Genomic DNA, 14,752 nt, shown 5'->3' on the forward strand with positions numbered 1-14,752 from the left:
CAGTACAGTTATCCAACTTTGAGTTGAACACCAATGCACTTACATCTAGAGAGAGAGAGAGAGAGAGAGCACAGAAATGGTCAAATAAGTGCATGAAACTAGCTTTTTAGGAATACCGACAAAAAAAAAAAAGAAGCACATTTCTTTTGCCAGGCAATGAACCGACAGGCCACCTTTTTTTTTTTGGAGTGGTATGGCATCAGGATGTGTAAGCAATACAGCTACTGTCATGAACAAAATTACTGTGACACACACTTTTCTCACATCTGACAATTCACCAAGGAGTGCCATTATACACCAACAACTGTCAGGGTTTGTTTTTCGGTTCGGGACGGATGGATGCAGAGTGGACTGACCCACAGTGACCTCTTCTTACGCTCACGTGAATTGTCCTTAAATGTCAGTGCTTTAACATATAGGTACGCTTTCATATAGCAGTATGTACAGTGCAGAGTTCTGCAAAAAAACAGGAGTTTTGTATTCATAAAGTTCCACTTTTAAGAAATTAAAAAAGGGGGCTTATGAAAGTATATGTGTGCTTTTGTGGCTCGTGATTCAAAGACCGTGGATTCATTCACAGTCCTGCAATACATTAGATTGGCAAGATTATCATAAAATACCAGTTGATTTATCTTTAATTGACTAATCGCATCTTTGATATCTGTCAAAGTCATTTGTTTCCTGTTTAACAGGCTTGGCACATCTAGCAAATATTTGTTTTACTCTAATGATGTTGTATTTATCACTGTGTGGTCTTGCTATTGTGTAACTTCGAAATAGAAAAGCGAATTGAATTGGCTTTCACGTGAAAGCAGTTTGAATCCCTGGGCATACTGGTATATGCCAAAGGCTTATGGAGGCCTCATGGTTGCGTTGTGAGATTTAAAATATTTTTCAAAAACGAACCACCCCGTTCACATACAGTACATAGTTTTTGAACATTAAATCTTCCAGACACACAACACGAGAAATGTGCTTGAAAACCCTTTTTAAGCCCCTGTTGACCCCCTCAGAAATCAGCAAAAAAATAAATTATGCATGAGAGCAAAATGACACGTAGCGTCAAATAAAAAAAAGATTTAAAAATAAGAAAAATAAAACGACTATACGCAAATTATTCAAAGTAAAAAAAAAAAAAAGTGAAAATACTACCGCTACTTCTGATTCGACAAACTACACTAAAACTACTATTAGCACTAAACAACTTGTATCAAGATCAATAAAACTGCCATAATGATATTCATAACACCATCCATGAGAGAGGTAAAGGGGCTTTTTTTTTTTTTTTTTTCATCTGAAATGCTGTTAGTGACTGAGGAGGTTTGTGTGACGTCCCCCCCCAGACCACATTGTCATATGACGCACCGGTGACATCAGCGGTGGCGAGGGCCCTAGGCGCCATCCGCCCCCCCTCGGGAGGGGATGGTAGAGAGAGACAGATAGAAAGACAGAAGAGAGAAAGAGGGAGAGAGGCCGGAGTGACAGGGCCAGGCCTCCCGCTGGTCTTTATGTGTAGGCGTTGAGACGCTCCTTGGAGCGAGTGGAGTGGATGTCGTGGAGCTCCTGCTCCTCCTTCGACTTGATGTCCTCGTACTTCTGCATTCGGCAGGCGTCCTTCACGTAGGCCCAGTTGGCAGACAGAACCATCAAGTAGTGGATCTGTGAGATGCGGAAAATTAATATCTGAATTCTATGCTTCGTGCTCATATTTCCTCAGTTAATTCAAATTGAAAACACACCGTGTGCCCCTTTTTATTAGAATATAATGTAAATATCATTATTCATTTTTCAGTTGTGTTATCTTTTGATGGAGGCAAATAAACAATTTACACTTTTTTTTTTTTTTTTAAATGCAATGAATAGACGCGTAAAGCTTGTTTTGGGTGCGCTGGCCTTTTAAATTAAGGAGGACATTTCCAATGACCCAGCAGGTGGCAGCATAATGCTAGACATAGTCTTGGACCTGCGTTACCATGGCAGCTGAGAATATAATGAATGTATTGTGCTTTAATGACTGAGGTTGAAACACAGCTTCTCTTTTCACAAGCACTGACAGTTTCATGGCGTCCCTGCTCTTTGTGTCTGATCAGCAGAAGGACCAATTAGGCGACTGAGATTCAAACACTGAATTTTTTTAAGATTCTTCATTCTTATTAATTTGTTTGCACTGATTGTGTTTGTGGCCTTGAAGCTGTTTTGAGGGTCGGCTCGTTATTGGAATGCAATCAGTGTCTCGGTGTCTCGGATTTCTTTCGGCGCCACAAGCTCTCGAAAAAAAATAAAAAAATAAAAATCGGTTCAAAATAAGAGATTCCTGCCACAATTTGCCACGTCATCCAAATAGATAGCAAACACTTTTTGTGTTGTTTCTCAGAAAATGGCACAAATTACTGAGTGATGTTTGCAACAATCTCGGAGCCTTTCTTCTCCCTGTTTCCATGACAACGGTATGACATGCCCGGTGCCTCCTAAGGAGGGAGGGAGGGAGGGAGGGAGACAAACCCTGTCTTTCTCACTGCGCCAAAATGCCTTCTCTCCCATCCACAGCCGTTCTCTCACCGGCAAACACAACGGGCATGAAAACAAACCACAACAAAACCTGGCCATTCACCCGAGTGCACAATTAGCGTCATTTTCCAAAACTCCAGCTGGTGCAGAAATGCATTCTTCTGTTTTGTGGTTCGATTTTTTTCGAAAAAGATTTCACCTACACTGTGATTTTCTTTTGACCCTAGAGAGAGAAAGAGGTGCGAGTTTGATTTATGCCTCACCATAGCAATAACTGCAGCTCCTGCTCCAGCGAGGGCACAGATGAACAGGTGGAATGTCATGTCCAGCTGTAGCAAAAACAAATCACACGCAGCACACGCATTACTCTTCAAGCGTCTCGGTTGAAAATGGACAACTTTATCATTTAACATTTGTGAAATTGTTTGCGTAGATGTAGAATGTTTAATGCTTTAAGGTGCCTTTGGAATTGTGCATGTGCAGCGAGTAGAGGTGGGCTATAAGGCCGGAAATCACGCTACATGTCATTTTACATCCGGGTAACGGTGTACTTATACAGTAGTTGTCCTGTAAATGTAACCGAGAGACGGTTTAAATGGACCGTACCGTATTTGGTTAAACATTGTGCGATGGCTTGGATGTTACTTTCACCTCACCTCGTTGGATTCACACATCTTGTAGAACTTCTCTGATCCAGCACACACTGTCTTCGCCTCGGCGATGGGCACGATACCTGAAACGAATGAAACGACAACAAAAAATGACGACAAAGAGCCAAGAGCAGTTTTAAAGCGCAAGAAAAAACGGCAAAAAGGGGTCCATGTGACATTAAACCATTATAATAGAGAGTTAATGTACATTACGTCGCACAAAGGTAAAACACGGGCTTCTATTATGATGGTGGCAGCTGAAATGGTTGTTGACACAGAGGCGGCATTAATGGCCACCGGTGGCTAATGGTCTGAAAGATGTGACACTAATTAAAAGTAATGAGGCAGCCATATATAAGCTACTGCAATAATGGACCTTTATCCCAGCTTTACATAATGTTATTGTGGATCATTAACGTTTTCAGGACAGTACTTGGAGGAGCAGCAGTGGACCAAATATGTTTGAAATGTAAAAAAAAAATGATGGATATCGCCTTCAAATTGGTTCGCTTACAGTATTTACTCTGAAAAGTGGCGGATTTAATGAGTTTGCATATATGCCAAAAAATAATGCAGTGAAACCAATTAAGTGTGCGATATGGCACAGCTTATTAGACTCATAAGACTTACAAGCCAAAATACATTGTGACTCACCATCAGCTATCTACAACCTTAATAATGGCATTATCCGCCAATAATGATTTTTTTACAGAAACAGATTGGGGGGAGTGTGTGTGTGTGTGTGTGTGTTGGGGGGGGGGGGGGTGCTTGTTTAAACCTTATAGTCTGCTAGATGAAGAAGAGAATAGCAGCAATTTCCACAGTACAACATGAGATTGAGACAGTAGGGTGGGAGGGGTTGAAGAAATGGAGACAGAATATCCATCCTCACCATACTGGCGTGGGTCCAGGCAGAGTGTGGCCCCCTCCAGCACGGTAGCGTTTTGGCAAATATTCCAGATGTTGAAATAAATGAAGACCGGGAGGGAGGTGAAAGCAGTCACTCCGAGCCAAGCCAGCATGAAGATGTATGTCAGCATGATGAACTGCAGAGGAACACGGATCACATTTAGCCACCGTGTAGATCAATAGTTTTAATGGCGTACACGCTATGACTCAACCGAAGTTTTCTGTGTATTTGTACACTACAAGTTCTACTACCGGTTTCCGCGCATTATGGAAGGACACGTGGGTCTCGAGGGATACCAATTGCCTGGTGTGGGACTGTGGCTCTTTTACCCGGTTCTCCAAAGCCACCAGCCAGCCATGTCTTATTTAGGTTTGTATATTTCCACGGGGCACAAGATTAGTACTTAATGACCCCGGTGGCCGCACACACCAACCGCAGCGTGGCTCATTTCCTTTGCCTCCCTGTGGAACTTCACATTTGCTAAGCAATCATTATCCCAGAGATAATCCCGTTAGGATTGCTGCGGGCTCTCTGATATACTCCATGTGAGAGCGCTCCGAATTTTGTAGTCTTATGGCAGTGTGATGAAATTATTTTTGATAGACATTTTCAATGTGCATCGGGAATTTGTTTTATAATCTAGACAGAAAATGATGGGTTGCAAATCAACCTGTTACAGTATGTGTATGCTCCCTGATACGCCACTCTTACTCGGTTTCTGCATGTTATACGTATGAAGTGGACTCGTAATAAGTAATAATCCGTACAATTATTGACGGTGTAAAGGCTCAAGTGATTTGTAAAAAAACAATACAAACAGAACTGGACACATAGCATTCATGCCACCATGGCTTGGGAAGAAGAAGAAAAAAAAGACGCCTTCAACCTTTGAGGGGAACTCCCTGCGGAGCTCACAATACACTGTTTGTTTACCAGCTGATTCCTTGAAATGTGCAGCAGAAATGGAAGTGCATATACAGTTGTAGATATCATTACAGATGCCGTGACACAACCGACGCCTCAGCCGAACTGCACCACCGTTGACGTGCACTCAAAAAACAGTCCGTCGTACCCAGGCGCTGACGCAGCGTCCGCAGGTGGTGATCTTGAAGTCTCCGTACAGGTCTTTAATGGCGCCACTGGTGAAGAAGCCCTCCACCATCAGCAGGATGCCGTAGACGAAGAAAGCCGAGGCGATGCCGTAGATCACGTACTTGATGATGTCAATCCTGGAGAATGAATTAGAGAACCACTGAAAACATCCACGACAACACAATGTTACACTTTTGTTACACACGGGACGGGGGAGAACCAATTGTGGGCCGAGTAACGTTTCTCCTCCAGCGTGGAAAAATGTGGCGTTTTCCCCTTCTGGGGGGGGGGGGGGGGGGGGCGAAAGGCAAATTGCCAATTCTTCCGGGTCAATAATGTTAGCACCCGGGGACGTCCGACGCGACTCCTTTTTTCCTTACTCACATGGTGAAGACGTCCAGGGCATCCACGGGGCTCCGCACCACCTCGAAGTAGTTCTGGAGGATGGTGACGGTGCCGGACAGGGCCTCGTGTCCGCAGCCGCAGAACAGAGCCACGCCCGCGTACAGTAAGATGGTGGCTATGAGAGATGGGTACGGGATCCCACCCAGGCATTTGATGCAGCATTCGAGGCATCCTGATGAGACACAAGAAGAAGAAAACAAGAAACTGTTTTATAGTCAACAAATACAGATAAAGGGACGGTTAAAACTTCTCAAACAGAATCCCCGGGATGGGTGGAAACTCTCGTGTGGCGCCCCGGGGACACAAAGCAAGACGGGAGCGCAATGTGTTTTTATTCAGAATTTTAAATAATTCGACAAAACGTTGCCGTTGGGCGAATACACTGTGCTTCTATTTCTTTCTTTTTTTTTTTTTAGAAAAAAAAAGGGGGGGGGGGGGGGGGGGTGTACTCAATCCATGCCGGGATCCCACTTCACGTATTCACAGAAGCTGCTGACATTTTACTCGACACACACAAAAAAAAAAACTCTTCCTGGGTTTTTACATCGTGGTCCTGACCTTTAACCCCATTCTTCTTTTGCTTCCTGTCCCCGGGGGGGGGGGGCCTAAAGTGACTAATCGCTGCCAGGCCCCCGATTTCAATCTCCTGTCGCACAGATTGCTCGCAGAGAAGCTGAGTCTGTGAATACTTGCGCATGCGTGCGTGTCTGGATGAATTGCTCAGATTTATGAGTCTCCCCGCTGTGCTTGTGTATACCCGCTCGCGCGTGTGTGTGTGTGTGTGTTTTGGGGTTCTGAGTCCACCATTTCTCACAGTAACAATAAGAGAAGTGGAGTTTCTTTCCTGTGGAAGCACAGGACAAAACCAGACTTAATATGGCTCGCAGTTCAATGCAGTATAATATATAATAACCACACAAGAGACATTTTTTTTCCCCACAGGCCAGCCCGTCGTGGATCACTTCATGTTTCAGGGCTTTATTCTCTAAATGTGCGCACACGTCTGAAGTCCAAATCAATACGACAATTCCTCGCGATCAGCGAAGTCGCTCTCGCCATTTCATTCACGCGGCTGCTCTCGTTCAGAAAAGAAAAGAGACTCCATGACAGCGCAGTCAGGTTTTTTTGGGGTTTTTTTTCATCGTCAGTTGAAGAGATGATAAAAACAATATATTTCTAGGGTGTTTTTTTTAACACCGGCTCTTTCATGCTCATCTCTCGCTGCCTTCACCTGTGTTGCAAAGTGGCGTTCGGATCAGAGTCAGAAGCAGCAGAGAGTTGAGGAAGAAGAGGCGGAGGAGGAGGGATATTTGCTCAGGTTCCTGAGTGGAATACCAAGTAGCTGGTCCGCCTGCAGACGCTTGGTGCGGCTCAGACCCTCGCCCAGGCTTATCTAGCTCATCTGCATGCTCGCTGATGTAATCCACTGCTAGACTGTGGAATGTGTATTCTGCATCCGTACTCTATTCTTAACCTCTTTTTCTGTCCAGGAAAGGTTCACTGAGAATACATGCGGTGCTTCCCAATAACCTCTGCAGCTTCTCACACTGGGCCAGCTGTAGTTTGACGAAATACAAACGCCTCGATTGAATACCTGTCGGACGTGCACCTGTTCATCCGTTTTTAGTCTCATTTTTCTGGGTTCAGGGTACACATCTATAGGTGTTTTTTTGCTAGGTTTTCTTGCATAGCAACAGGCTGTGGTTGCCGTGCCGCCAGCTGTTTGCTTCTTTACAACATTCCTGTATCCTCGCTGCCTTGGTGTTTCTCCATCACACCCACTTTGTCAGCCCAGCAGAATGGGACATTATCCGGCAAAAGGGATTTCAAATTCAGGAAACACCTCACCTTTCAGACTATCAGGTACTGACGGTGCCATCTGACATCCACTCCCAGGCGCTTTCACACCAATTCACACTTTTAAATTCATGTCACTCGTCAACCTGCGGTGGGTTTAAAGCGTCCGGCACTCCCTATCCACCGAAAACACTCGGATGAGCCGATTTAAGTCCAGTTTTGATAGCTCTAAAAACATCAATCCCTCTGTAAAAATTCTTAGTGTCAAACAATTTATTGCATCGTCATTTTGATGTCCACCACCTACTTTTGGTCTGCTCCCATAGGAAGCACTGTGAATGTGTTGCTTTTGATAAAAGATACGTTATGAAGCGTTATCATTCGGCAGTGGTTTAGGAGTGTCTATTGTTGTGTCACTCAAAATGCATTATGACTTATATTCTAGATTGAAAAATGTACTACACTCTACACTATAATTAGGCCTGCACTAGAAGTAAATCAGATTTACTATACTTTGCCAGTTATGCTTGTAAATAAGCATTCGTTCATTCTTAACGGGGTGTGTGTGTGTGTGTGTGTGTGGGGGGGGGGGGGGGGGGGGGGGGGGGGGGGTCGTTCACCATCGAACCCCGAGAGACTTAAAGTTTGCAATAACAAAGGAGGAGGCTGCTGATATTTCAGAGCCCTGGTTGGGGCCATCGAGTCTTAGACTTGTTGATTCTTAGATCAATGAGACAGGCGGAGTGGACTGACATACAGCTTAACAACCTCTCTGCTAGGGGGTGGGGGGATGGGGGGGGGGGGGGGGGGGGGGGGGGGGGGGCAGGTGAACAAGAGGGATGCTGCATTTTCTGCTTACAAGGAGGATGACATCACTCTAAATGATCAGGCGATTCAATACTCTCAACTGTCCTCAACGTCTTATGTGAGCAAAACTGTTTTTATGAAGCACCCCAGAGCACAAACTTTATGAATCTCTAATAGGCTTTTTTATTGTTGTTTGCTGAATAGTGGGTGTGGGAGCAGTCACTGTAAACTCTCTTACTGTGAGCGAACTGTTTTTTCACTTTTAGACGTTGTTTTTCCTTTGAGACATGCCGGGTACATTTGGTGCTGTTGACGCTCGGAGGCGGTCCATCGTCTCCCTTCATGTAGACGCCACATGAAGGGAGACGAGCAGTCATATAAATGATTTACGTCATGGCCTCAATCACGGTTTATTACCTCTGCATTATTTACATTTCTGCACACAGATGGCATTTGGCTGTTCTTCATCTTAAATGTATTTTACTCCTCCCCCCCCTACCCCCCCCCCCCCCCCCCCCCCCCCCCCCCCCCCCCCCCCCCCCCCCCCCCCCCCCCCCCCCCCCCCCCCCCCCCCCCCCCCCCCCCCCCCTTCCTGTTCTTCATCTTAAATGTATTTTACTCCCCCCCCCCCGATGTACAACAGCACCAATCAATTCAACAGTCGGATGTCATTACTGCTTATGAGCGACACACACATAACAGACCTGGCTGGCTGGTTTGCGTTACAGGAGTTTACTGAGGACTGAGTGGAAGGGTGTGTTTCCATGGAAACAAGTTGAAGATGAAGTTACAGAGGGTGTAAGACGGGAGCATTAGTCAGGGGATGTGAAAAGAGGGATGTTTTATTGATTGCCTACTTTTAATTTGGTGGGGTTGGAAGGGGGAGGTGTATAACAAATGACAGGTTAAAATTATCAGTGAATAATGAATATCACGTCAGAGATTCAGCCAAGGCTACACTTTCGTCTGCTGGTCTCGCGTTCACTTCATTGGACAACACCTCCTCACATACCAGCACACCCTCTCGTTTCCTCTCTGCAACTTCATTGATCTTAACCGACTGCCGATCGGGCTGGTGAGAAATGAATGGCGAGTGGTGGTGGTGCGCCCCGGTGACTCTTGAGAGCTACTGGATGCTTGATCCATAATTCATAAGCGGCACAGCGCAGCAGAGCACGAGCCTCTCGCATTCATTATTCATGCTTTCTGCTTAGCCCAACATTACCTGCGATGAAAATAACAGATCCCCATGCTTGATGAGCAACGAGCAATCTTTTGAACTGATCTTGCTCACGGATGTAATACCGCTTGTCTTTTGAAGTCCAGTTTCTACCTAATTGACTTTGGTTATTTAAAAGAACCGGCAGAGGCAACGATGAAGACTCTGAGACTCGTAGTGTTGGTCAAGCATGAGGCAATGTGGAGAAATTCTAGTAATTTGGGTATTATAAGTTATTGTTTTTCAGGAAATCACTTAATATGTATTTATTTGTGTACATTATTACAGTCTGGAGGCTATCCCCGAAGCATTAAAGGTTCATGATTTTTAAAAACGGGGGAATTATTTCCAAGTAACACTCATATTTGAGTGCCTTTTAGTTCTGTATCTGATTCTAACTGGGTCGGAACGACAAAGGATATTTTGAGTGGTAATCAAATGAATAATAACACTTGCCCAACATGAGGATTAGTCTAATGAATTTTGAACAAAGAGACGGTGGGCTTTTACATAATTTATCCCCCCCACACACACAAAAAAGAAGAAAAGAAATGAAGCCTACATGACCCCAAACACACAGGTCCAATCAACAGAAGGCATCTCCCTAATACAAAGAGAAAGGATGACCCCCCCTCCCGAGGCCCCTCCCACCTCCTACTTCTCCTCCATCTGTCAGTGTCATATCCGACAGGCAAAAGGGACACAAACACACACACAAACACACACACACACACACACACACACACACACACTCAGACACTCTCACTCACCCGGTCAACACACGAGGGATGAGGTTATCCTTAAATTTATGACGTACTTTAACATCCGGGAGACAGTTGGGGTTAAATAACGAAGGCTATGCTGCCCTTTTTAAGGCTCTAATGAGTTAGATGTTGTCTGTTCATATTGATAATTGTCATACTTTTTAAGTTCATCTGTTGCTTTGTGTTTAGATTTGTATTTTACCTGTTTCTCTGCCCGTGTCGAGCATATATTTAGGCATATTTAAAAGTTTTAGGAGTTACCAAAGCTTCTAGATGTACTTTTAGTGGTTCCCATATTATATTTAATTTCACTTACTAATAACCCTTCTGAAAGCATAATTTCTCTTCATAAAGCCTTAATTCTGTTCATTCTGTCTTTTCTCCTGAGTTGCTGATGAGACAAGTATTTAATGCTATAAAGTGTTCTGTGACAGTAAATAACCCTCTAAACTTAAAACTTTGTGGAACAGAATTTGGGGAAGCCTAATCGATCTCTGAATCGTGTATTTGTGACACGACAGTCGAGATTTTACTTGTTGCGTTTGTAATCAAACAGTTTTCCCAAAAATATTGGAATGACTCCATATAATTACTTTTTTATAGAGGAAATGTGGCCCGTAATGTCTCTTTCCTTAATTAAGATGGATATTTTCTCAATTAAGCATACACAGGTGTTACTTTTTATGCAGTGATTATAGCCACAAAGAAAATGAATAAGATGCCAAGTTAGAGGAGGAAATTAGCAAAATGAAATAAAGGGGGTGACAGAAAAGAAAATTATTTGTATGTCTGGTGCATGTTGCCTTCACGTACACTGCAAGACATCTAATCAGACTCCATTTTTGCGCATTCAGCTAGCGGTTATTAGTTCCTCGTTACCAGATACATTTTGTATGGGGGTGGGGTGGCAGTGAGCCCGGTCCTAGAGAGAGAGAGAGAGGGAGGGAGAGAGAGACAGAGAGAGAGAGAGAGAGAAAGAGAGATATCTCAGTGGGGGGATGGTGTGTCTGTGTCAGTCTGAGAGTAATGGGTGAATACATGTCTCGTTGCTTTCCTATATTTAATGCGCAGCCCCCCTTCCCCTGAAGCGAGCAGGTCCCCCCCCCCCCCCCCTCCCCCCCCATCTCCTCTGCGCATGTTTAATCAACCAGTATGGTTGCCATGTCAACCGCAGCGCAAAATCTGCGAATAGACCGGGTACTTCAGAGCCATGACCCACTTACTGTATGTCAACAAATTCAGTGGGACAATAGTGACTGAGACACATTACACAGATAAACCCCCTGCGGGCAAAAAAAAGGACGTTACAGGCCGGGTCCGAAAGCTCAGCCACTCATCTCCTCTCTTTCCTCTTCTTCACGGAAGGAATGGAGGAGTCTGAACGCCACTGCGTGACTGCCGAGCAGGGCACGGGTCTTTTGTCTGCGCCGAATTCACTCCAGGAACTCATGGGCGAATGTCAAAAAACTCAGAAGAAGACACGAGGGGTTGTTCTTTTACTTTCCACTTCGCAGCGGGGTGACATCAGCTCAAACGTCTCGTGGATTTTAGCCACGGCCCCTAAACAATAGCCTGTATAGGATTGAATGTACAACACCAATCTGTACAGTTGCATTACATTTGTTTTGTATTGATTCCAAATAGCACTTCTTTGTATCTTTGAAGTCAGCAAGGAAATAAGTACATAATATGTCGTAGTCCTGGTATTAAAATAGGACAATGCAAAATCACTCTCATGTTGATTGGCTGCAATATCATATTATACTATATATGCTAACAAGGATCAGGTAAGGCTCTCGGGGAACGCTGTTAAATTGCCATCATTATGTCTTGAACACCTGTTATCTTCTATCTAAAAATCAACACAAGGGAGATATTCCTGTGAGAACAATGAGAAAACACGTTAGAAGTTCTCCACTAATAGCTCCGACAAAAATTTCACGAGAACAATTGGTGGAACTCCCTCGACTTCTTCTGGGTCGGGGCAGGTTAGGCTTCAGAACAATGAGTCACAACGGGGGAAGGGTTACGCACTGTAGCATGAGCGCTGAGCACTGATACCGCTCTGTGAGTTGAAGCTATTATGTCAGAGTGGTAAAGCCTTGGAAAGAAAAGGAAAAAAAGAGCATTCAGGCCATCACGGGACACAAACTCCAGAGTGAAGCCTACTATGCCAATTTAATTCTTCAGGGTTGGAAGCTCTTTGAAGCAAAATGACCAACTCCACTAAATGCCCTCCCCCCAAAAAAATTCCTCTTGGATGCGCTAGTACTTAAAAATTAAGAGATTTATTCGTGAATGTTGTACAAATTGATAGTATCTTTAAAAAATAATGGATTATATACTTATATGTATGTATATATATATATATATATATATATATATATATATATATATATATATATATATATATATATATATATATAAATAAATGAGCAATCAATTGTGGTCCTGTGTATATATCGACAAACCGTCAGTCTCTACATTCAAAGCGGCTTCTTTTTTTTAATTCACCTTAACCTCAATACAAGTTTGACATTCATCACAGGAGCTTTTTTTATTTTTTATTATTCTATCTTTATTTAAAAGGGACCATGTACAGTTAAAACATAAATATCACCATTTGATGCACTGTACCAGATTGTAGCTACAGCTAATTTGCATCTGTAGTCCCTTGACAGACATAACAAACATTTTCATTTATATAAGCGAATAAAACCAGGTGAACCGTGAACAAATGCAGCCGCACTTGTGCATTGTGTCTGCTGTGCTCACGCCGGGACAAACTCCGCCGGGTTTCGACCGAAATATCATTGGGATCGTCGCCACGTATCGGCGTGCCAAGTTAGCGGCCCGATCAAACAGACGGACACGCGATGCCGTGGGGAGCGGCTTCTTGGCTCAGGAAGTGCCAACAGGTGTGCCTTTTCTCAGTTTTTCCATTCAGCGAAGATTTAAAATCACCGGGCGCGAGCGATCGCCAGACACGTTGTTTGGTTTAATTCTCGGGACAATGCCGACCCGTCGGAACTTCTCTGCAAAACGTTCAGATTTCAGCTCTGCTTTTACATCGGCGAAGGGCGCGTTTGCAACCGCGGGGCATTGGGTTTGCTCCCCGTTGCGGTACGCCGCTACATTTGGCTAGCAGCTGAAGGGAGCAGCGCCCACCCGGTGCATCTGACTCACAATCTGAGATTTGCAGCCTCAGAAGAGGACGACAGAAGGGCATTAGCGCGCCGCGAGTGCACTCGTTGACACGTCCACCTTCTGCACTCGTTGACACCTCCACCTTCTGCACTCGTTCACACCTCCACCTTCTCCGCAGAGAGGACGTATCTGCGGGTTCATTTGGTGGACATGTGTTGCATTTTTTACCAGAATTATATATATTTTAAAACTTTTTGGCAGTGGCATACATTTCCAATAGTGAATATAGTACACTGTTGTCAATAAAAAACACTGTAAATGTAACTTATGAAGGTAGACAATGTTGCATGACGCTTTTAAAGTTGGCTGAACAGAATTATTATCATATTATATAGTGCTTGTGTTTTAGGGGAACTTGTGCTGTGAGCTTCGCTCGCTTGAATGCCTTTAGTGTTTCTGCCCGATCTCTGATTTGATCTTTGATGGACTGGAGCTCGCTTTAGGCCAGCGTCACAGTGACTTCTCCATTTGATGCCCGACCATGTCTGTTTTATTTGATTTGTTCCTCCGTTTATTTATTAGCCTCTTTATTTTCATGTGGTTTCCGGTCGCGGCTTTAACCTCTCCTGAAAAGGAGGCATCGGATTCCTACAAAAGCATCGCGGATATCAACAGAACGAAAAGGCGTGAAATCAACGTGACACGTAACCAAACCTGACAGGGTGGTGTTATTGTTCACCATGCTTCATCAGACCAATCGTTTCAATCATCTGGTGTCAACCGGTAACCAGAAAAAGGAGCTGACAGTCCCACACGGTTAGCTGACCAGTGAGCCCCGCCACCTCGTCTTCACATATCTATCTGACATTGTTTCATGCTTTATCAACCAAAACATCTCCCCAAATGTCGTCATGATCGTATTGTAGCCTGGCAATAAGCGGGGACCTGTTTTTTTAAATCTACTTACTACACTCATTTTCTACCCACGGGGAAGAAACATACACAACCTTCCTAACCCAATTTAATCCTATGAGGTCGATTTAAAAACCCATTTGGAAAACCACTTGTCCCAAAGTCTTTTTTTGTGTTTATATTCATGTACAAGTGGAGTTAAATAATAGTTTTTTTTCAGGAACTGCTGAAATGGACTATGCATGTATGCAGCTACTATGGTAGGGCCTTAGCTTTTAGCTGGCCTTAATCAAACTTTGAATTGGTTTGTCTTTTACTCCGAAAAGAAAGAAACTCAGAAAGAAACATCGGTTACCCCTTCAGCTCTGGCGGCTCGCATCGTCTCCACGCTAGTTCACATGTTTGCTTCTCCACGCTAGTTCACATGTTTGCGTCTCCACGCTAGTTCACATGTTTGCGTCTCCACGCTAGTTCACATGTTTGCTTCTCCACGCTAGTTCACATGTTTGCGTCTCCACGCTAGTTCACATGTTTGCTTCTC

The 14,752-nt window shown here is 44.1% G+C and overlaps 1 protein-coding gene across 1 annotated transcript; it reads right to left on the reverse strand.

Moving 5' to 3' along the window:
• Window positions 1–1,506: 1,506 nt before the first annotated feature.
• Window positions 1,507–5,715, reverse strand: gpm6aa (glycoprotein M6Aa). Its single transcript, XM_034543523.1, is given in 7 exon segments — window positions 1,507–1,659; window positions 2,772–2,837; window positions 3,165–3,241; window positions 4,051–4,204; window positions 5,141–5,297; window positions 5,545–5,672; window positions 5,674–5,715. Coding segments are annotated over 7 exon segments (777 nt in total).
• Window positions 5,716–14,752: the final 9,037 nt, after the last annotated feature.

Source organism: Cyclopterus lumpus, chromosome 10 (genome assembly GCF_009769545.1).
Source record: "Cyclopterus lumpus isolate fCycLum1 chromosome 10, fCycLum1.pri, whole genome shotgun sequence".
NCBI classification, from domain to species: domain Eukaryota; kingdom Metazoa; phylum Chordata; class Actinopteri; order Perciformes; family Cyclopteridae; genus Cyclopterus; species Cyclopterus lumpus.